Here is a 24,462-nt window from a genome sequence, read left to right as displayed (position 1 = left end):
GTTGGGGGGATTAGTATTAAGAAGGCAGCGAGAGGGGTAACTGGGATTCTCCAACTATGTAAACAGGGATTGTTCCCTTAGATAACTCTCAAATAAACAGGCAAATGTTCAACAGGAAGGGTTTTTAGTAAAAGAAAGAAAAGGCAAGCATACAGAAAACACACAGCATACACACAGAAGTAACTAAGAAGACAGTGAAGAAATGGAAGGGCAATAGTGAAGGACAGTAGTGACAAGTCTCGGAGAGAAGGGGGTCCACAGAGGAACAGCAAAATGACCAGTGTTTCACGAAGAGAAGAAGCCCAAATGGATTGTGGGTGTGTGGACGGGTACCAAAGTGCGCACACACACTGAGCACATGACTGGGCAGCCCAGTTATAGGATGAAACGTACCCAGGGGCAAAACTGACATCTTTGCTCCAAAATAATGGCTTAATGGTTCATCCAGAGGAAGGACAATAACTTGGGAGAGGTCTAATATGACTGTCTGGGATAGATTATTTGTAAAAATATTGCTTGATGGCCTGGTATGTACTGGGAAGGAAGGGTATCAGATGTGCTGAATAGCTCTGATTAAGTAAGTGGGAGAGGAAAGGTGGAGGAAGGTGATAATGAGATTAGGGAGAGAGTTTTCTCAGGAAGCCTTGTTCTCTCTGCTTCTCTCCGGGGCATGGAGGGCTGACATCCAGACCGGCTGGCATTCACTCTGCCTGGGATCAGGCAATGTCTCGGACTTACTGCAAGAGGTTTATGATATTCCATATCCATAAAATGCCCTGACTGCTAGCACCATAGAGTCCTAAGAAAAGCAATTAATGAAGAGGTATGACAGTTTCTCAAGGGGACCTGGCTGTCTCATCATGTGACTGCTTCTAATTTCACTTAATTCTTACCATGATTCTCTTGTTTGATCCCAAGGTGGAGTCTGCCTGCTCTTTGGTTGCATAGGCCCCAGGATTGTACAGTGTATTGGGGGCAACTGTTAGTAACTTATGAAGTTATTTGAAAGGCTGCTTGGATTGATGACATTTATGACAATAGATGAAATAGCTTAATTATCTAGAACATTGTTTTCTGTTTACACATATTAGTCTTTTATCCTGCTGGCTTTAATATGATAGCCCCATGGGTTTTGTGAAGCAGAATACCAGCCCTACCATCCTTATACAATTACTGCTTGTAAGTTATCTTTTATACTTGAAGAGTCAGTAGCAATCTAGAAAATGGGTTTGTCCTGTGCCTTGGCTCAAGCAATTAGCTTTCTTCTTTTAGCTGAAAGAATATCATTTACTCTCAATAGCTCAGTTATACTCTACTTTTGCCAAGGCAGGCACTGATATGTGCACTTGTGGTAATTAGATATTGGGGAAGTAGTAGTAAAGAGGTCAAAGCCTCACTTTTGTTTATTTTGCTGATATATCAGGTTCCTAAGGATCTCGGGGCATAAGGGTCATTTTAGCCTTGGATTATTTTTAATTATTTCATTTTTATCCTGCCTTTCTCCTCAATGGGACCCAAAGTGGCTTACATCATTCTCCTCTCCTCCATTTTTTCTCACAACAACCCTGTGGTTAGGCTAAGAATATGTGAATGGGCCATGGTCACCCAGCAAGCTTCCATGTCAGAGCAGGGAATCAAACCTGGGTCTTCCAGATCCCAGTCCAACACTCTAACCATTACACAACACTGGTATGTCAGGCCTCACTAAGGCCAAACAGTGAGCTTCACGGCTCTGAGGGAATTTGAACCTGACTTAAAAACCTGGCCCAAGCCTTATATAATGCTTCTCCATGATTACTGGGCAGTGGGTCTGCTTGCCTTTTCTCCTCTTCCACGTGAATTTTCCTCTTCCTTTTCTGTGTCAGAGTTGATCAGACTATAGTATTAATTTATAATCTATTTGAAACGAAGAGTTGAAGTTGATGTAGGAATGTAAATTTAAACCTGTTTAATATTAACTATTATTTATCACTAGTGTGAACATTGTGACATATTTTGAAAGTCTGGCTCCTCTGTTTCCTGTTGGCTACCATCAACAGTATTTCTCTCTGACTGCCTCAGCAAGGCCTCTCCCATCAGCCCGTCTGGGGCCTGTTGCCATTTGACACTTCCCTTCCCAGAACTTGTCTCCTGTAGAGCATTCTGTCTGGTCATTATGGAACAATTTTTTAAATTATCTAGGCATTTATACCTAGACTTCCTTGTTGTTCTCTTCCATTCTGACTCCTAACGGGTGTTGCATTATGTTTTTAGACAGTTGTTTTGAATTTAAACCACTTTGATTGGCAGAAATGTGATCTCTAAATGTATCAAATAATATACCATAACACACAAGGGAATCGATGCTGGAAAGATAACTGGGAGAGGGAATATGCTGGTCTGGTCTACTCTTAATTTTTTTTTGTGGGATGTTGTGAAATGTTGTTAAGATTTATTACATTGAAAATGACTTACCAATAACATTTTCATTTCTAACTGGTTGAATGTATTCTTTTTTCTCTTCCTCTCCAGTATCCAGTGTTATACGGGCTGGTTCTTGCTGTCTGCTGGTGCTTACTGGTTTGCTTTAGTCGAGTATATATGGGAATGCATTCAATTCTGGTAAGGCAAATGTCATGTCATATTTTTTCATAAGCTAATTGATCTAGATCTTAGATCTTTTCTAAGAATCAGATTTTAAATATGTGTTATTTAAGGTTATCTTATTTGATGTTTGACTTCATCAGTTTTAATAACGAATTTCAGATCTGAATTGCAATTGAATGTTTCAATAAGGTAAAATGTCCAAGTTCCATTGAATATAATTTGTAATATTATAGAAATAAAAGTAAGACTAGTTGTTGTTTTTAGAAGGAATTCTTAATCAAAGTTTAATCTTGAGTTAGGATCTTGGTTAGGGGAAAGAAAATTCCTGGTAAGCTGTGTACCTGCATGTACCATGTATACCTTGGATAACCAGAATTTTTCTCTGTGAGATGGAAGAGAGTCGAGGGGAGCCGGGCACACACAAGCCCAGTGTGCACCAGTTCGCACAATTTTTTATATCATTGATTAAATTGGACAGCTGAATGGAGCTTATACCTAATGATCATTCTTACTTTATCTAATGGAAAAGTGGGTAACTTGAGCCACTTTTCCATTTCCTTTTTAAAAAAATTAGTAGTTTTATATAATGAAAAGGAAAAAAGATAAAGATACAATTACACAACAGCTAACTAACAGACAAATAAAAATAACAGATGAACAAAAATAACAGACAAGATAAAGAAAAACGATATAAACTAAAAGGAAGCTTCCGATTTTCTCCGTGACAAATATTAGTATTTTCAAATTTTCTCTTACGCTATGTTAAAAATAAATGCTTTTTTCTTACGTCCATAGTCCTTAGTCCGTAAATCCACAAGTCATCAAATCATTATTGTCTATTTCATATAAAAAATCTATAAAAGGTTTCCATTCAGCAATAAATGAACTTACTGTCTTCTCCATAATCAGTGCTGTAATTTTTGCCATCATTGCAAGTTCCAGCACCTTTATCAACTATTCCTCTGTTGCAGGTAGTGCTGGACTCTTCCACTTTTGTGTATATAATAGTCTTGCTGCAGTAATCATATATAAGAACAGAGTTCCGTAATGACTTTCCAACTTGTATATCCATCATTCCCAACCAAAAACTCTCTGGTTTCAGTTGTATAATCTTTAAAATATTCTGGATTAATAGTTGTTTTTATGTCCAATTTTTTTTGCTTTCTTGCAAGTCCACCACATATGGTAAACAGATCCTTCATGTTGAGTACATTTCCAGCATAAGTTCGAAATACCCTTGTACACTCTAGCCAATTTCTCAGGAGTCATATCCCAACGGTACATCATCTTATACAAAATTCTCCTTAAGACTAGAACTTCAACCCTTTTAACCACATAATTTCCCATTGTTCCATTAATATATCATATCAAAAATTTTAGCCCATTTAATAATATATTCTTTCACTTGCTCATCTTCTGTGTCAAATTTCAACAAGAGTTTATACATTTTAGCAATAATTTGTGCATCATTTATACATAGATACATCTCAAATTCAGTCTTTGATTGTTTAAAATCATAGTGCCTCTTGTCTACTTTAAACCTTTCTAAGATTTGCATATATGTAAACCATTAACAAGTAAGTCCCTCTGTTGATAACTCTTCTCTTGATTTTATTTTAACTTCACCTTGTGAAAATTCTAAGATATCTCGGTATATAAACCACCACTTTTCCACTTCCATTACTGTCAGTCATACAGGCAGTAAAACCAAGGGCACTCATGGACAAGATAGGGATATCTACATATTCTGGGGACTTAATGACATACTGAAAAATATTACTTTGTAAATTAACTAAAAAAACTACTTGAAAAGCAGCTTCATCAGAACTGAGCATACTTCAGGAGGCATTGGATGTTGAGAGTGGTTGAGAGTTCATTAAAGAAACGAGAGAGATTGAGAGAGAGAGAGAGAGAAGAAATTAGCCCGCTTAAGCTCTTATAAGATCCTTATAGAAGGTTCAGTTTCCAGATTAACACCACTCTGCTGTGGTTGCTTGTGGGTTCTCTGCTTGTTCCCTGTAATAGCAGACTTGATGGTTAAGTACATATCAGTAGTGCCGTGGCAGGCACAGGCAAGGATTTCTGTTCTCCTGGTTTGTAGAGAAAAATTACTTTGTTAATTAAAAAGCTGCAAAGCTTGATTGCCCTCAGAATATTGAGAATCAGTTAAAATGAGGGAAGGGAAAAAAACGGAGGGGGATGGGGAAACTGGCTTGCTCAAGCCCCTAAGAGCTTATAGTATCCTGTGATTTGTTTATAGGCCCCCAATTTGTATCTATTATCTTGCTGAGGTGTTCCAGAATGGATTTTTCGTTATTAACCTCTGAAACGATGGTTGTCGTGGGTTTTCCGGGCTGTATTGACGTGGTCTTGGCATTGTAGTTCCTGACGTTTCGCCAGCAGCTGTGGCTGGCATCTTCAGAGGTGTAGCACCAAAAGACAGAGATCTCTCAGTGTCACAGTGTGGAAAAGATGTTGGCAGGTCATTTGTATCTACTCAGGAGGGGTGGCGTTGAGCTGAGTCATCCTGTAAGAGTTTCCCAAATGACCTGCCAACATCTTTTCCACACTGTGACACTGAGAGATCTCTGTCTTTTGGTGCTACACCTCTGAAGATGCCAGCCACAGCTGCTGGCGAAACGTCAGGAACTACAATGCCAAGACCACAGCAATACAGCCCGGAAAACCCACGACAACCATCGTTCTCCGGCCGTGAAAGCCTTCGACAATACAACCTCTGAAACCATTAGAGCTAGCAATTCAGAAGATAAAGGAAAATGAGCAACCTATAATGTTATGAATGAATTCTCAAACACAGGCCAAAAAATTTCTATGCAACAGCATTACTGTTCACTTTATTTAAAATTATCAAATTAGTTGCATCAATTCCAGCAATGTGAAGAACTTGTCATATATCCTAACTAACATGTTTAGTGTAAGATACCAAAAACACTCTGGAAAAATGTTCTTGTGAAAAGGATGTATGTCAGCTGGAACTCTGATTTGTTAAAAGTATTGTTATATATCCAGAGTTGCTTTCCCACAGTAATTTCCTTACCACATAGAACATGTACAGGAAACTCAGTTGTTTAACTGCTTTCTCCATTCCGTTTCTTTTGCCAAGAGATTGGAACAATGTGGTACTTTGTTTTTGTTTTTAGCACTGCCTGTATAAATAGAAAAACAATTAAGTAAACAAAATGAAAATAATGATTGTTGCTTTCAGATCCAATAGGGGATAGTAAGTGATTGAGTGATCTACCTGGCTCAGAACTAATACATTTAGCACACGAGTTGCAGCGGAGAAGACTGCTGTTTCTGCAGTTGACTCACATTTGTCATGTTTAGTAGAATGTGCAAACTATTTTTTTGTCTTGTGCTGGTAAAGAAAGCAGCCTTACAATGTGGTCCTACACAGAATCACTCCACTCTAAGTCAGTGGCCTTTGAAGGGAGTTCAGGAGCGCTCCAGGGCCCATTGCGCCACCCCAGAAGCACTCCGGGACTCCGCAGCGGCCTGAATTGGGGCCAGATCGGGCCGCTGCAGAGTGCAAGAGCACTCCAGGGCTTGTTGCACTAACCCAACAGTGCTCTTGGGCTCCATAGCAGCCCGATTCAGCCTGCTCCAGAGCACCGGAGCACTCCAGTGCCCGCCGCGCCACCCCAGCGGTGCTCCTGGGGTCTGCAGCAGCCTGAATTGGGGCCGAATCCGTTCTCTAGAGCTCATTGTATTTCTCCACACAACAGGCTCTGTAAAAATACTGAATTTCTACATTTATGATTAAAATACTGAGCTGTTAAAAAGCTCAGAATTGGCAGCTTAAAAAACTTCCAGTATTGCCACTATGTGTATCGCCACCCAAAATTGGGTTTATGCCTTAAAAATTTTTTCAGGGTTAGGGGAGACAATTATGTGCTGTATAAAATGGTTTTGCCAAACATGCTCACAATTCATTACTAAATATTTGTGAACATGCCAGTTATGTCTAAATACACAGGGACAAACCAATCAAAGGGCCGGTTCACCGTGTACTTCTGCCACTGAAAATCAACATCACAACTGTGCTCATTTGCACTTGGAAGAAAGAGAATGTGAATGTGATACTCTTCTGTAATTGTAGTGATTTCTACTATGTATTTTATTATATGCAATTATACCTTTATGATTCACATGCTATTTTGTTCATGCAAATGTAGGCAAGCATTAAGTACAAAGATTTTATTTATGAAGCTGCCATTGAAACAGATCAGGAGTTTGACACTATTGTACAATAAAAGCATTCTCCCCTTTGTTTAGTGTGAAATTCATAATGTGTCTTGTTGCAAGCAACAAAGACTGTATTTCCTTCTCCCTAACAAAACATTTGTACCCTTCTCTGGAAGGAGTTCTGCCTTTGCAATTCATCATATCTGATCAAGTGGTTTGGCAACTACACTACCAAAAATATTAGGTTATATCACTCCACTCTGTGAACATCAATGTCTCCTTCCACCTCAAGCAGCCTTCCTCAGACACAACCCTCCCAAGGCCCTGCAGTGGCTGTGCCGCTGCACTGGGCCTTCTGCTGCCACCACAGCCTTCCCAGGGCCTCTGAGGTAAGCCGTGTTGCTGAAGACTCGCCTTTTATCCCTGTGAGGGGCATGCGAGTGCATATGCACAGGGATAAAAAATGAGTTATCACAAATACGGCCTGCTTTTTATATAGTGGGATGAAAGGTACTGTTTCAAGTTGTAACATCTTTGCAATTACAGTAACAAAAGTCATATGGCACCTTAAAAGTGAATGGAGGGATCTAATTCACACACATCCTCCCAAATTATGTTACAGCAAAAACCTATGCCCCAGTAAAATTGTTAAGCATTATGGTAACTTAAGAACTAATTATATGCCATATACTAATTATATCAGTCCATTATTAAAGAATGCAGTTTCTCCAAAGAGGACAGTTTGGGGCTGAAAATGGCAGGGAACGGACAGGGATGCTTAACTCTTTCCTGTCTCTTCTCTGCACCAAATGAATTAACTGCCTCCTGCAGTCATTTCCATTGGCTTCCCATCATTTTTCAGGTTCAATTCAATGTTTTGGCTATCACATACAAAGCCCTTCATGGCCATGGTCCCTCGTATCTATAGGATAACCTCTCTTTCTGTGCCTCACCACAGCAGCTTTGCTCATCTGAATGGGGCCTTCTGCAAATGCCACCCTGCAAATGGGCAAAATCAACAGCTGCCCATCCATGTGCTCTATCTGTAGCGACCCCCCTTTATGGAACGGCCTGCCTGAGGAGATCAGGAAAGTATCCACTCTCCTGGTTTTCCACAAACTATGCAAAACTGAATTATACATGTGAGCTTTTTGACACAGATAATAGGACTAAGCCTTCAGGAAATGTTCAGAAAGATGTGTTAGAAAAAGATAAGGACTGTAGACTATACTACTGTGTACTGTTTGTTGCTGTAAGTATGCTCCTACTGGATAGTTCCACGTTGTGTAATATGTCATGTCAATTTGCTTATGTTTTGTTTCAGTATTGTTTTTCAGCTCTGTATTGGATTTCTGTTTGTTTTCAAATTTCTGCAATCCCTACACTATTACATTGTTTTTTGAATGCCCCAGCCATTGATCATATTGATCTACACTAATCTGCCTCAAGTCTGACTATAAATAATGTAAATAAAAGCATAGGCCAGAATCTAAAGAACTGTACAGTGAGTCCTATGGAGACTGTTCTTTAACAGCAGTCCTTCACGCTACATGGTAGTGATTTTGAAATTATTTCAAAAGTAGTTTGTAATATCTTGCTACCTGGCTGTTATTCTTGTATAATGTAAGCCAAGGATAGATTGGCTTCAGTTTGGCACTTTTAAAAATTAAAATCCCTGTGATCCGTTGATATAATTGAAAATACAAAGCAAGAGTCAATCCAAAGGAGTTAGCTGTGTTAGTCTGTAGTAGCAAAATAGTCAAGAGTCCCGTAGCACCTTTAAGACTGACTTTATTGTAGCATAAGCTTTCAAGAGCCACCGCTCTGACTTGCATCTGACAAAGAGAGCTGTGGCTCTCAGAAGCTTATGCTACAATAAAGTTGGTTAGTCTTAAAAGCAAGAGTACATTCTCTTGATTTCTTGACAATTAAAACATATGTAACTAGTGGCTTGAGTGTGTGCTTTTGGTTAAGGACATGAGAAGTGCCTTACTAGATCAGATCGTGGCCACATAGTTCATTATTATTATTATTATTATTATTATTATTATTTTTGCAAGGATCATAGCAACTTCCAGGTGCTTAGCTATCTACTAGAAATGGGTTAGTGATCCGCCATCAGATTTGTGTTCCACGTTCTGCCAATCCTCATATAATCTTAACATTTTTCACTCGGTTGCCTTGTGAAAGCATTGGGAATTATGTGGCCATCCTGCTTTGTGGGGGCGGCGGGGTACTGTATTTGAATTAGAGGTCAGCAGTTGCCAGTTCTTAAGACAGTGCTGCTCTGTCTGGATGTTTCTATGGTACTTGCAGCAGAAAATGTGGATTTTGTTCAAACTTTCCTTCTGAAGAACCAAAATTTTTTTTTAAATTGGAAAAAGCAGCATGTTTTCCTTTTTAAAGACAATAGCCTTTGAAGTATGCCTGCCTTTGGGCATAGGCCAAAATCCTTTGTTAATGTTTGACCAAGTATGTGCAGGTTTATCTGCATGTTAGATTTTAAAGGCCTTTGGCCTTCTGCTTTTGCATATGTAGAATGTATGTAGAGTTTTGTGTATGTAGAAGGAGACACATCTTGTTCACATGTGCATCTCACCCTCTTTGATCTACCAGAAGTATTCCCCGGGGATGTGTACCTCTTTGGAAGAAAAGGTTGGATCCTTCTACTTTCCCTGTTCTCCATATGGTATTCAGGGCTTTTGCTTGCTTTCCTTTAGCAAATGATTGAAGCCCTTTTCCACCACTGACAGCAGTACACACAGAGTCAGCTGCACACTTTTACAACCACACAAGTAAAACGGAACAGACAAAACTAACATAGTGCTATACTAATGCAACCATATGACAAAAGTGCTGAAAGGCTTTGTAGCAGCTACGTAACTATTTAGAGGCACAGACTTAATGTGTTATGAAGATGAGAACAGCTTAATAAGCCAAAAATGATAAGCGTACTACTGTGAAAATTTGTAGTGCCTGAAAAAGTACCTACTAACCTGCAGAAATCAGCCACCGTGTGTTACATTTGTGAGCAGCATGGACACCTGTTTTATATACAAAATTTATACCCTGACTTTCTGCCCTCATCAGGGCCACCAAGGCAGCTGACAGATTAAAAACATACATAATAAAAATCACATCTTAAAAACTATTAAAACCAACAACCCTCCCCCACATCATTAAAACAATTAAAACAAAAGCTAAAGTACACATACAAAAACATAAAAAATAACACTTAAAATTAAAATCTGAGGCAGGAAGGAGAAATCATTGAGGGAATACCAAATGAAACACTAGCAGAAGATGAGAATAAAAAGAAGGAGACAATCTCCTTGCAGAGAGAGTTGAAAAGTTTTGGTGCCACAACCAAAAAGGCCCCCCCTCCTGTATTGCCTTCTGCCCAGTAAGCAGTCCAGTAGTAACCTGGCAGAGGGTCACTATTGAATAGTGAATGTGACCTCACTAGTGAAGAGAGGTACTTCCCTTTGATCTTTTTGCTCCATGCCTATGCCATTTTTGAACTACTTTAAAAATACTTTGTGTCATGTCTAAAACCTTCAGCCACCACAAATCTAACATACAACATATTTTCTTCCTCACAGGATGTCATTGCTGGATTCTTTTATGCTATTCTGATCCTGGCTGTCTTCCTTCCAGTTGTGGACCTAGTTGATAGCTTCAACTTAACCTTCAAGTACGCTCCACTAATCATCATCAGTCTTCATCTTGCCCTGGGGATTTTCTCCTTTACTCTTGACACCTGGAGTACATCACGAGGGGACACAGCTCAGATCCTTGGCTGTGGAGCAGGAGTTGCTTGTGGTTCTCATGTGAACTACTTGCTGAAATTTGTTTCAGATCCTTCCCCAGAAGCACTGCCCTTCACAGTTCCCTCTCTCACGGTGACTGCCCTTGGAAAATGCATGTTGCGGTTGTTGATTGGAGTGGTAATTCTGCTGCTAACAAAAACGGCCATGAAGAAAGTCACCATCCCACTGGCCTGCAAAATCTTCTGCATCCCTTGTAATGATGTCCGACAAGCCCGGCAGCGTATGGAAGTAGAACTGCCTTATCGTTATTTTACCTATGGAATGGTGGGATTCATGCTCATATTCGTCATTCCTTCCCTGTTTCGTGTAATGGGACTTTCTTGATGGAGGCATTTGCTTGATGTGAGAAGGGAGGCGGACCATTAACATTTTTCAGAAAAGGTGCACTAGTTGAGAGATGCAGAGAAGTCGCTGCTGAAATAATATATGGCAAGCAAAGACAGCTCAAATCTTGGCTCTTAAGACCTAGAAGCTTCAGGTCCCTGGAAAACGCCATGTGTAGTCTTACAAAAGGGGTAACAAACTGTAAACATGCCGTGTGTGTGTGTGTCTATGTTTGTAACGCATATATACTGTTAATGCCTCAGACTATAAATGTACCTCCCTTTCTTTGGATGTATTAAAGCAGGTATGTTTATAGCTGATCCAAAAGTTTGAGCTGTGGTCATTTTAAGCCATTTCATATTAAGTTATTTGTGTCTTTGGGCCACTTTTATGTAGGAAAACTATTCCAATGGACCAACACTCTAATGAAATCTGGCTTAGAAAAATGAGTGTTCCAGATGTGTGTTCATATTCTAAAATAACATTTAAATTGTGGATACAAAACAGTTAGATTTGGATACTGTATATTTTGCTTGATCCTTGTGCCTTTCTGTTGTTAAAGTAAAAAGCACCATATACTGTGATGTTTATACGAGAAAGCCCATTATTTTATTTTAAAATTATACTGAATTAAGCAGATATTTTAAAATGTAGTTAGTCATATAACTAATAAGGATAAAGATTTTATCTTGTATTTTAAAAGTATGAAAATGCAGGAAGCAGAAACTTATATTGGGATTTAATAGCTGTGAACAGATGCTTAAGTCCTTTTTATAGATATTTTTAAGCACATTGTATGTTATTGGAAGAACATATATTTTTCTGCTGATTTATTGTGTAATATAGACTTATTTTGTTCCAAAGAAAGAGTTAAAAATTACAAATTTAAGCCATGTGAATGTTCGCTGTAAATTGATCCCCCCTACATTCAGTTTCTTTCTGACGGATCAGTTTTAACAGTAGAAATTTCAGTAGAAACAGGCACAAAACTTGCATATTATAAATTGTCAATTCTGCTTCCCAGTTATTAGACTGCTGCATTGTATGGTCAAGACTATGGCCAGCTGTCCTATGGAAATTGGGTGCTTTGGTATCAGTTTTGGTTTTGAAAAATCCCTCAGAATGACCAAAAGAAATGTCTTGATGAAGGCTATATACTGGATCAAAGTGAGGTTGCCCTAGCTAGGTTGTAGACAACAAGAAATAATGGAGAGGTCCTTGTGTCAGCAAGGCTGCCTAATGTGGCTTGTGGTCCCTGGGATCTCTGGAGATCAGCCTCCAGCAGCCTAGGAACAAAAACCTTATTAGCTCACCTTGCTGGAGAGCAAAGTCTGACTTGCCCAGATCTGAGCAAAGGCTAGCCAGTGGTAAAGCGGAGCCTTTGGCAAACACCAGAATTAACCAAAGCTTAAACCGAGAGTTTGTGCATCTCTGGGGAACCTTCCGTCTTTCACAACATACTTTTTTTTTGCCATTTGTAAAATATGACTGAATGTTCAAGACTGACTTTCCCCATGACTTTTATTTTATTTTAGCGACATGACTTTTTTTTTTTTAAGTTGGCCAATACATGGTTAAATCAGCCATAAAATTCAATAGGTCATTTTGCCATTAAGCACAATGGGCTGTGGTTTGCTACTTCTGACTCTGTAATATTTGAATGCTGAAATAAGACATGGGTGATTTTGTGAACCTTATGGAGTGTTGACACAGTTTTTAAATTTGGAATGGGGTAGAAGCATACTGTTTTGCTGTGTTCTTCTGCGGGGTGGGGTGGGGATAGATTTGAATTTGGAATTGGATTCTTTATTTTGTTATGAACTCAGCCTTGTACTATAATAAACTAACAGTTTAGGAAAACAGCAGGATTTGTGTCCAGTGGCACCTTAGAGACCAACAAGATTTTCAGGGTATAAGCTTTCGAGAGTCAGAGCTCCCTTCTTCAGATACTTCAGTGCTTTGACTCTCAAAAGCTCATACCCTGAAAATCTCAGTCTCTAAAGTGCCACTGGACTCCAATCATACTGTTCTGCTGCAAACCAAGACAGCTATATATCTAAAGCTTAGGAAAAGGTACTGCCTTTCTATACATTGCCTGCTGTGGCGAGCAGTAAACCATCCTTCAGTCCATAGATCCGGAGATTTCTCCCAATGTACATTGTGATGATACACTGCTACAGATGTGTTCTGAAGTATACCACCTTGGTCCAGCTAGAGAAATGGGAGGGGTGTGTGTGTGTGTGTGACTCGCTTTTTGTTTGAGGTGCAGTTCTGCATGCCTCACAGTATACTCTGTTGAAACTGAGGGACAATACAAAAGCAGTTTGTAGCAGGAATGAGTCTGCTAGTTGAAGGAAAGAGGTTGGCCCCATTCCCTGGGAGTTGTGCAAGTCTCTCTCGCCTGAGCCAAGGCAGCCTTTTAAAATCTTGGTTATCAATCAGTTGCAAACAGCTAACTTCATTTTTTTTATCAGCTGCTAAAGGGGAATTTGCTTACAAATAAGTATCTAAGTATTGGTGCACTTTTCCTTTCAGTTCTGTAGACTGCGATCCTGTGCCTGCACATTACAGAATAAATCCCATTGAAGACAGCGGTGTTTACTTTTGAGTCAGCAGCATCTGTAACTTTGCACCATTGGGATAAGTATTTGCTGAATGTGCATTAAAAGGGGAAAAAAAGCTTTGGAGGGAACTCAAATAGTTATGATGCTTTAAAACTAGAAAATTCTCAGTAACCAGCTGGGAGATTTTCCCTTTCATATATCCCTGCGTAGTTAACAGTGGTGAGGATCCTAGTATTTAGAGAACTTGCCTCCCTTTACATTTTCATTTAATGCACTTGGCTTTTCTAATAAAGAATGTTAACGTGAATGGTAGAAAGGGCTGTACAGGGAATGGCTGTTCTAAGTGAATAACTTGCAGTCCCATGTGGGATTTCTTCTTCAAGTTTGACCAATGTAACCAAGAACGCAGAAAGAAATAGTTTTGCTGAAAGAGCTAATTTCAGTGGGCGCGTGGTAATGAGCAGTCTGTCTCCAGAGGTTATTTTTTTAATTGCACTGTAGCACATTCTACTGTTACTCTGTATATTATTTTTAATGCTGCCTCCAGCCTTTCTCAAAATGTGATTCCCATTTGCATTTTTAATTTAGTCTCTATTATAGAAGTTTTTGTTTAAATTGGACTTGAATGCCCTAACCATTGATCACTAGTATATCTATACGATTTGAAAATAAAATGAAATGCTAGAATCTTGTGGTGCACTTTGTTCAACTCTCCTTGGGAACTGATACAGAAATGCAAATCGTGACAAAACTTAGGTACAAATTAATCACAGAAATAATTGGTTTGCAGTTTGGTTCTCTGATTATGAATATTTTCCGTATCAAAATATGTCCCTTGAGTATTCCTGTTGACCGTATTCTATCCTATTAAATAAGAAGGTAAAATTAATTAAAAGTTGACAGAATATAAGCAGTTAACAAATATTTGTGTAAAATGGTGCTGGCTTCAAAGCCTTACTGTCTCCCCCCGCCCCTTCTGTTCTGCACTGTAAGATGCATCTTGAATGTTTTTGATCTGGGCTTTGACTTAAGTCCAGAGCAGCTCTCAAGATGAGCAGTACAGCTTCTGGAGGCAAAACTAGGAGCCACCTTAGCCAGTCTGCTCCTGAATTTGGTTTGCTGAGACACGAATGCAGGTATGGAGGTATTGGCAAGGGGAAATTGGCAGGAGGGGGATTGTTGTCTCACATTTTTTGCACCTGCTGAGCAGTTGGGAAGCCTCCATGTTTACCCAGGAATCTCCATAATAACAGTAATAACAATATATATACTGCTCTTCTAGACAGATTAGAGCTCGGAACTCCCCACAATACAGCTGGGGAGCTGCGGCTGAGAAGAGTAGCTTACCCAGGGACACCTACTGAGCTCATGGCGGTAGTGGGATTCGAACCAGCAGAGTGCTCATTTGCATCCCAACCACTTAACCACTATGCTGCTCATCAATAGACAATACTAAGTTAGATGGTCCAATGATTTAACCCTGTATATAGCAGTGTTGTGTGTTCTTATACAAGTGTTATTTGGGAGAGGCAACAGCCCAGAGCTAGCTTGGCCAACCCCAGCTTGAGAAACTCCTGGAGATGGGGGGTGGTGTCAGAGAGGGCAGAGCTCAGGGAAGGGAGTGAGCTCGGAGGGGGGGGGTGATACCATAGAGTTTGGCCTCCTAAGTTGCTGCTTCCTCCCAGGAAACTGATCTCTGCAGTCTGGAAATCACTTGCAATTCTAGAGGGACTCCATGTCCCATGTTGAAGTTGGGAAACTAACTCTTACATGGTGTTTGGAAGTAAAAAGGTGCTTCCAAACAAGAATTGTAGCTCACATAACAGGTTTGAGTTCTGGATGTGAACCTATTGGTCTTATGTATACATTGTTTATGAACTTTGAAGCTGTTAAGCACCTAGCACTTTAATACAAATAATTCTTTTGTTGCACGGTGCACTTTCATAACGTAAGAGTGGGTAGTTGGTTACTGCAGAAAGTACTTTTCTCTTGTCAGTTGCATAGTACGCGGTGCCCCTTGTGTTTTTTTCTTGCTGACAAAAGGCCAGCTGCTTTAGAAAGACACTGCTAGATCGAGCTTAGCACAGCCTGTTCTGAGCTAGGTGGACCAATGGTCTGACTTGGTAGTTGGCAGCTTCGTATAACTTTTTTTTTTAATGAAAGGTGAAGATTCGGAGAAGAGACTCAGAATATTGCTAGGCCTGGCTTGCTCCCTGTCAGTCCTAGGGTGTCAACCCCTGGCAATTAGATTCCCAAATCCCTCACAGCAGGCAGGCAGGTGCGTTGGTTGAAGAAAACTTTATTAGAGATCCATACAGTTCAGGTGTTCACTCGTAGGTAGAAGTTGACAGAAGTAATTAGGCAATCAATAGGACTACTGATATAGAGGGACGTTCTCCCGCCCCGTTGCATTTACGGGCGAAAGCCTAAAAAGTTACATGGGAACAAAAAGCAGTTTAGTCTGAGATAAGGTCCACAGTGGAATCCTCTCTCCTGTGAAACAGATACATTTCAGTACCCAGCTGCAAGCTTTCAGCCAAGGCCGCACAGAAATGAAAGCGCATATTTCTTAGAGATAAGGAAGAGCTTGCTAGCTCCTTTGGCAATTAATATTAGCAGTTGACACCCTCAGGAGTCTTCTCATAAAATGCCTAAGATACAGTGTTGTAATATAAAATGCAGTGTAAAATGCAGCAGAACACAATGGTAGAATTGTTTACATCGTTCTCAGTACAGAAGTCAGAACACAGCGATGGCATACAATACAACAATGGCATGGATGCCATTGCATTCCTGCTCCTACATTACATTCCTGCTCCTTGGTGCATTGATCTGGAGTTAAAACCATACTAAGCCACAGGAGGATTGCTTGAGGAAAGGAGGAAAACAACGTCGTTCTGATCATCCCTACAGACTCATACTCTTTGAAGAGTATGTACTTGAGTATCCAATTCAGACTTGATGATTATTAAGTATGTCACAGTAATTAAATTGAAATTCATAATGAAGTTAGATTAAATCTGTCCGCTCCTCCTTCAGGGCATGTCTGGATTTTTCCCTCTCCCACCTTTCCTCTTGGGTAATTCTCATATTACAGGTTGGTTTTCATCTCTGCTTTATAGTTGTGAGTAGATTGTTCATTTTGATTACCCTCCCCTTCTTTCCTAAAGGCTCTTTGTGGCTTATAATAATCCCTCATCTCACTTTGTTCTCTAATGATACTCAGAGCCAAGCCGCAAGTGACGCCTGACACAGGTTGGACACTTGTCAGCTTCCCTCAAGTTTTGATGGGAAATGTAGGCGTCCTGGTTTTACAGCTTGGCTCTCCATTACAGCTGCAAGACCAGGACGCCTACATTTCCCATCAAAACTTGAGGGAAGCTGAGAAGTGTCCAACCTGTGTCAGGCGTCACTTGTGGCTTGGCTCTCAGAGAGAGAATGGAACTTAGAGAGTTTCACGACTGGGAAGGAATTTGAAGCTTGGGCTGCAATCCTGCTCACATAGGCTTGGATCCTGCAAACAAGTTCTGTGATGCCCAAGACAAGGGGTCCCCAACCGTTTTGACACTAGAGCCAACTTTGGACTTCAGGCACAATGTGGTAGGTGCAACCACAAAACAGCTGCCACGGGAGGTGGAGCCAACCACAAAATGTCGGATTTTGTATAATTCTAATAGTAACTCTTAAACAGAGCTTCTGCCTGTGATGTTGAACAGGATGCTTTTTAAAATAAACATGGTTTTAATTTTTTTTGCAGAGAATACAAAAATAAAAGTATATATACTGAGCTAGCTAAGAACTACTCTTCTGTCAGATCTCCGGTAGCTAATCAGGAACTGCATTGGGACAAGCCCTCCCGGTCCCGCACACTTTCCAAAAACACTTGTTGGTCACCAGGAAAGGTGTCTGTGGGTGCCACGTTGCAGAGCCCTGCCCTAGATACTCTGTGCTGTGTTCTGCTGCTGACACTCCATTTGCACAAGATCAATGGCTTTCAAAGCAGCAGAAGAAGCATATTCCATATGACACAAGGATCTTTTTCACGGGATCTAAGCCACAATGAACCTGCTTAGATCATGCAGTTCCTTACATCTGCTTTGTGGACTTGGGATCTGGGCAGATGATCAAGCCCAGCTACAAACAGCTTGGTGAGCTCAGCAAGATCGGAAGGGGTGTATCTATAGCGAATACAGAAGTACATCAACAGCATGTCTTCTTTCAAATTGTACCTAGAGAGAGCAGTGCCACAGGTCAGGAAGTTCATGCATATTTCAGTGCCTACATAAAGCTGCTGTACTGCAGCAGGATATGGGATCCGTACAGCGCAACATTGACTGGCAGCAGTACTCCAGGGTTTCAGGCACAAGTCTGTCTCCTGGTTACACAAGATCCTTTTAATTGGAGATTCTTTGAATGGTTGTAGGTGACGGGCATCTTACTTAACCTGGGCTGCTTCTGGTCTCTGGTATGCTGATGTGCAATGTGTAGTTCCTTTGCACAGGTGGCACCCTACTTGTAATGTGACACAGCATGTGGGAAGTCACACGGGCAAGTTATTTTGCCTGGCCTGCATTGTGTTTGAATCAGGCAAGGGACATGTGTGTGCAGAATCTCCTCTGACTAGAAGAACTTGGGGATTTAACAACTCTCGTTTTACAAACTCATCGGTATCATACGGAGTACCGGTGAGAGTGAACAAAGCCCGGAGACACCTGGGTTCAAATTTCTACTCTGCTATGAAAATACACTGGGTGCCCATGGGCCAGTCACTCCCTTACAACACAAACCTACCTCACAGGGGTGTTGGGATAAAATGGAGGAGGGAAGAACCATGTATGATGCCGTAGGGTTCCTCTGAGGAAGGGTAGGATAAAAATGTAACAAACACAGTTGGCATTCTCTTGTATCTCCTCACGCTACCAACGAGTGCTGGCTGGAGGACATATCTTTACTGGGATTGGCTCTCCTTGCCAGTGGTTGCTATGCCATTATGAACCTGTATCCTTGTCTACATTGGAGTCATCTAGCTGTCACCGTTCTTTTACAAAAGAACTTCAAAGGTCTGCTGAACTGGAGGTTTATTAAGAGGTCTCAACCAGGGCTGAATAAAAACTTAGGATTAGTGACTCACTATCGGTATGGCTTATCCTAGCAAAACCTCACCACCCAGGACAAGTCTGTGTATGTTTCTCGATCTGGTTTGAGTTTTACATCATTACTTTTCATCCTAGGCTTCCAGCATTCCATGGCTGCTTGATCCTGCTTGTGTGTTGTTTGGCGAACCTACATAAAATGACAGCATAGTGCAAATCCATTCGTTGTATCCAGGGCTTTTTTTCTGGGAAAAGAGGTGGTGGAACTCAGTGGGTTGCCAGCACAGGGGGTAACTCTTGGCGGGAGGTGGTGCCCCAGGTACCACATGTGCTTGCACAAAGTGCACGCATACTCCCAGGGCTAATGATGTCACTTTGGGTCAGCTGGAATAAGGGGGGGAGTTTTTAAAAGTTTAAATCACCCTCAGCAAAAATCGTCACATGGCTGGTGGCCCCACCCCCTGATCTCCAGACAGAGGGGAATTTAGATTGCCCTCCATGCCACTCCAGCGGCATGGAGGGCAATCTAAACTCCCCTCTGTCTGGAGATCAGGGGGCGGGGACACCAGCCACGTGACCATTTTCAAGAGGTGCCGGAACTCCATTCCACCATGTTCCAGCTGAAAAAAAGCCCTGGTTGTATCAGAAGACGTGTGCTGCGGTCTTTAAAGGCTTATGCTAGAAAACATTTTTTTAGCCTTTAAGGTTCCTGTTGATTTTTGCTGCAAAAAGATAACCCCTTTAATTGTACGACTATATTTGCTTTTGGCAATAAAACATGATTTTATCTGTTTGCTTTTGGGGAGTACTAGATGGGGAAACAGCATAGTAATGTAGCCATTGAAACGCAATCTGTTAGCTCCCACTTGTTTTATTATGCAGAATGAGATGGTGTGGGTCTGGACTGGGTCACTTCAGCCTGCCAGCAGGATTCGGCTCTCTTTTAGAGGGATTCTCTGTGCAAAATACTCCTTGCCCATTGTAAAACTGGTGGGAGACTCTAAACCGTGGTTCCAAAGATGTGCCAGCTTGTTACATGCTGGGAGATCTTTACTTCAGAAGAGCATTAAAAAAAATGACACTCCCCATGTCACTCCACCTGCGTAAACAACATCATCTTGCACCATTTAAACCTTGCCCCGTGAAGAAACTACCCTGTACTACCCTAATTTCAGAATGCCACTTTTTGTTGTTGCTGCTGAAATGAACTCAATTGTCCTGTCAGTGGTTTCAGAAGAGAAGACCAGCCACTTCAGCCTATAAAACACAAGGTCTTAGTTGTCACCATCAGTATGCATTTTACAAGCATATCTAAAAACAAATTACGCCCCCCCCCCCCGGTCAGCTTTCACATCTAGGGATTCAGCACAACGGATGGAAACCTAAAAAGATGGCAGTATTAAGTCCATTTCTCGCAATCTCCTCCAAAGGTAGAACAGGGATAGTGTGATTCTCGAAGAGCAGAATTGAGAGCCAAGCTACAAGAGACAGATTACACAAGGAAGAGCCACAGTGAAGAGAGTCGCAATGTTAGCTGGGAAGCTGAGTTTTAAAAGAGATTGGAAGGCTTTGTCAATTTCCCCTCTCTACAGAGCCAGGGAGATCTCTGATCAGAGGGTTTGTTAATTTCCTCTTTGTCTCTGGAAGGCTCTGTCAGTTCCACCTCCCCTTCTAGGAGGCAAAGAGGAAATTAAACCCTCTGATCAGAGATCTCCCTGGCTCTGTAGAGAGGGGAAATTGACAAAGCCTTCCGATCTCTCTTAAAACTCAGCTTCCCAGCAGGGCTGGGTCTAGGGTTCCTGGCGACCAGGGCAACCCAAGTCTGGCCTCTCCCCGGGAGTGCTGCAGAGCTGGCGGCACTCCCAGTGCTGTGTGTTGATGTTACTTCCTTGACGTCATCACTCAGGGCAGTGCGTGCCGCCTGCACGGCAAGATGGCCACCCCGGCGCACGGTGTGCCGCGGATTTGGCGGCAGCAGCACAGGCAGCTGAGCGGAGGGCTTGGAGGCTGCCCGCACCATTCGCCTGTCCCGCTGAAGGGGCGGCCCCGTCGGTGGGGCAGGCAAATGGTGCGGGCAGCCTCCCAGCCCTCTGTGCAGCTGCCTGCATTGCTGCCGCCAGCTCCTGCACCCTCCCGGTGGCTGGCAGCTGCACCTGGCGCCCCCTCTTTGGCAGCACTGGGGGCAGACTACCCCCCCTGCTCTCCGTCAGTCTGGCCCTGCTTCCCAGATAACATTGTGAGTCCCTTCACATGTTCCTCCTCCTGTAATTCGTTTCTTGTAGCTTAGCTCTGTGAGATACCCAAGAATAGGGACTTGGTACTGAAGGGCCATTGGAGCATACAAGAAAAGCTGAATCCTTTGCCCTGTAGCGGGAACAGTGCCATAGGCCTGGAAGTTGGCACAAGCAGGCTTTACTTGGTGCCGAAGCTATGATGAAAATCATTAGCCCCCCCCCCCTATTTTTTTTGACAGAGAGCCAATGCTTTTCAGTGTTCAAGGTCAGCAGCCTGCTCCCTGCTTGATGCAACCAGCAAGCAAAGTCTTAATTTGGCCTCCTGCTTGATCTTGGTTGTTTGATCTCCGGCTCCCCACTGCCTCATTCTCCCTGCTCTGTGTGATTTATCTTTCCGCTCAGGTTTTGCCAGGTGCCGTCCTGCCAGCTTTCCTCTCCGATGCAGAGAGGGCTCTGAGTCGCAGGCTGTCTATGTTTTACAAGGCGTGCCTGCACTGACTTGTTCTTGGGAGAGTCTGTGTTGAGCAACCCTGCGCTACCAGTTTGCTGTTCTGAAAACAAATGCTGGGTGTGAGAACATCGGTTGTGCCTCCTCCCTGTTTTGTCAAGAGTGAAAGTTCCAGCTGCAGAGACAAAATCCTGCCAAGACATTTCATTCATTCATTCATTCATTCATTCATTCATTCATTCATTTTAAAAGACCATTTTGCTGCTCCTCAGAGAGAATCATAGAGTTGGAAGGGGCCATACAGACCATCTAGTCCAACCCCCTGCCCAGTGCAGGATCAGCCTAAAGCATCTCTGACAAATATTCATCCAGCCTCTTCTTGAAAACTGTCAGTGAGGGGGAACTCACCACCTCCCTAGGCAGCTGATTCCACCTTTGAACTACTCTGACCGTGAAAAAGTTCTTCCTAATATCCAGCTGGTACCTTTGTGCATGTAGTTTTAGCCCATTGCTTTGAGTCCTACCCTCTGCTGCCAACTGGATCAGCTCTTTGCCCTCCTCCAAATGACAGCCTTTCGAATATTTAAAGAGAGCAGTCATGCCCCCCCTCAATCTCCGCTTCTCCAAACGAAACATTCCCAAGGCCCTCAGCCTTTCCTCGTAGGGCTCGGTCTCCAGACCCCTGATCGCCCTCGTCACTCTCCTCTGCACCCTCTCGATTTTGTCCACATCCTTTTTGAAGTGAGGCCTCCAGAACGGCACACAATACTCTAGAATCGCAGTGGTTTACAATAAATTAAAAAAACGAATGCAAATAAGATTCCACATTGCTTTAGGCTCACGGTCGCCACCAGGTATGGTGTTCTTCCTGGTGATTTTGCTCCCACCTTCATTCGCTGTTGCCCCCGGGGGCAACCATGTGCTTAGCTGGGTGTGTATTGGTTGCATTTCCCCCCTCACCCTTTCTCCAAGAAGCACAGGATGGCCCAAATAGCTTTGCCTCTTCCATGTTACCATCCTGACAACCCTTTGTTGGTTAAACTGGGGGGAAGTGGCTGGTCTAAGGGCGCCCACTGAGCTCCACAGCTGAGTGAGGATTTGAAACTGGATCGCCAAGATCCCACTCTAGCCACCACACCATGTTGCCTTTGTGAAACTTACTGGGCTAAACCCGCTTCCAAAGTTTTCGTTGGGGGGGGGGGCGTTCAGCAGGAGAGCGTCCACTTTGCACGCAGAAGGTCCCAGGTTCAGCTCCAGTTGAAAGGATCAGGTGACACGAAAGACCTCCACCTGAAACCCCGGAGACCTGCTGCCAGTTGAGTAGGCAATACTGATCTTGATGGACTGAGGGTCTGATTCTGCCTCATGTGCTCACTACAAAAATGAATCTCTGGGTTAAAAAAGCAACAGGCACTCTGTGTGCATCTACCCTACCAACTGGTTAAAAGCTGTAAACCAGTCTCACTACCAGAGCTACATCAACCTGCAAAGAAACTTGGCCATTGTAGGCGGTGAGGTGCTGAAGGTTCTCTGTCCAAGATGCTTGTTGAGCTAATATTCCTGCAGCAGAAGGAGTGAATATTCAACCGATTGAAGTGGCTTGTAGGAAGGCCAGCCTTCCAAGCAAACTTCTGGCACACTTTTATCAATCTTTCTGATTTGTTTGTTTTCCTTTACTCAGAATTGGCACAGGAAATGCTCCAGCTCCAAGCCAATACCTGGTGTAAAGCAAACACAATATTAGCCAGTATGGCACAGGGATTAATATGTTGGACTAGATCCTACTGTACCATGAAGGTCACTGGGAGTCTCATTGTCACTCAGCCTAAACTACCTCGCAGGGCTGTTGTGAAGATATAATGAAGGGGAGGGGTTTGATGTATGCTCCTGAGCTCCTTGAAAAAAGATGGCATAATGCATGTCATACATTAATAAATGTATTAATAAATTAATAAACCTGCATATGCGTGCGTTAGTACGCACGTACACGTGATTCTGCCTCCCAGCCCAGACGATCTTAGTTTCACTGCTGGGGCATTCCCTGCAATGGGCTTTGACGGGAGTAACTCTGTTTAGGATTGCATTTCCAGTAAGCCAAAGCACCTCCCTTCCTGAGCTCAACCAAGCCGCAGCCCGGCAGCGCCCCCTGGTGCCCAGGCTACACGGTAGCGTCTTCAGCTCCCGCGACCAGGACGCCCCGCCCCTTCCTCCTCCACTAGGCAGTCGCAAAGAGCAACGTGCTCGTTCAAAGTAGGGAGGCACTTCGGGCTCTCAATCGAACACGAGGTCAGTGCGGGTAACAGGGAAACAGAAATAGGATGGCACCTCAGAAACCAGCAAGACTTTCAGAATGTGAGCTTCCTCTAGAATAGAAATAGGATGGGGCACTAGAGTGATGCCCTCCCTACCTGTCTTCATAGAAACGGGGAGGGAGAGGCTGGAGTATAAGGTTGCCAACCTCCAGGTGGGATCTGGAGATCTCCCAGAGTTAGAACTGCTCTCCAGAGTACAGAGCTCAGTTCCCCTGGAGAAAATGGCTGCTTTGGACGCTGCACTCTCTGGCATTATACTATGGTGAGATCCTTCCCCTCCCCAAACCCTATCCACTCTAGGTTCCACACCCAAATCTCCAGGACTTTCCCACGTCAGATTGGCAACCGTACGAGTCTTCCAGTGCATGTATGGTTCAAAACGGAATTAATAAGATCTAGGCTCCTATCGCTCTGTACCCATTGGCAATCACATGCCAATTGGCGTCCAATTAGACTTTCGTAGGGTTGCCAACTCCGAGTTGGGAAATCCTGGAGATTTGGGGGTGGAGCCTGCGTGGGGTTTCGGTAAAATGACACAGAGCCCCCTTTCCAGAGCTAACATTTCCTCCAGGGGACTGATCTTTGCCGTCTGGAGATTCCAGGAGATCTCCAGGTCCCACCTAATCCATTCTAATTCTCCTCTAGATTTTTTTTTTAAAAAAACTTCTCTTGGTATTAGGCTCTTTTTAAACTTAAAAAAAAATTTGTATCGAGAGAAGAATTCTTGGGAACTCGCACTCTGCTATATGATCCTAAAATCAGATGTGATGCATATTTCGCCTAGAACCCACACGCATTCGAGTGGAAACCCGAAGTGATGGTCTGGGTTCAGTGTTGAGCTTTCCCTATCTCTAAGGGCTGGTAT

General features: G+C 42.6%; 1 protein-coding gene across 1 annotated transcript in view; it reads left to right on the top strand.

Annotated features, from left to right (window-relative positions):
- SGPP1 (sphingosine-1-phosphate phosphatase 1) overlaps window positions 1-14,197 on the top strand; it is a 28,638-nt gene extending 14,441 nt beyond the window's left edge. Inside the window, exons 2-3 of the mRNA XM_054971835.1 lie at window positions 2,512-2,601; window positions 10,395-14,197. Of these exons, the coding sequence (XP_054827810.1) occupies window positions 2,512-2,601; window positions 10,395-10,946 (642 nt within the window). The 3' untranslated portion in view covers window positions 10,947-14,197. The remainder of the gene's footprint in view (window positions 1-2,511; window positions 2,602-10,394) is intronic.
- Window positions 14,198-24,462: the final 10,265 nt, after the last annotated feature.

The sequence above is a fragment of the Eublepharis macularius genome, chromosome 2, assembly GCF_028583425.1.
Source record: "Eublepharis macularius isolate TG4126 chromosome 2, MPM_Emac_v1.0, whole genome shotgun sequence".
Lineage (NCBI taxonomy): Eukaryota > Metazoa > Chordata > Lepidosauria > Squamata > Eublepharidae > Eublepharis > Eublepharis macularius.
The sequence above is the reverse complement of the archived record's forward strand: the minus strand, read 5'-3'. Positions and strand labels throughout refer to the sequence as shown.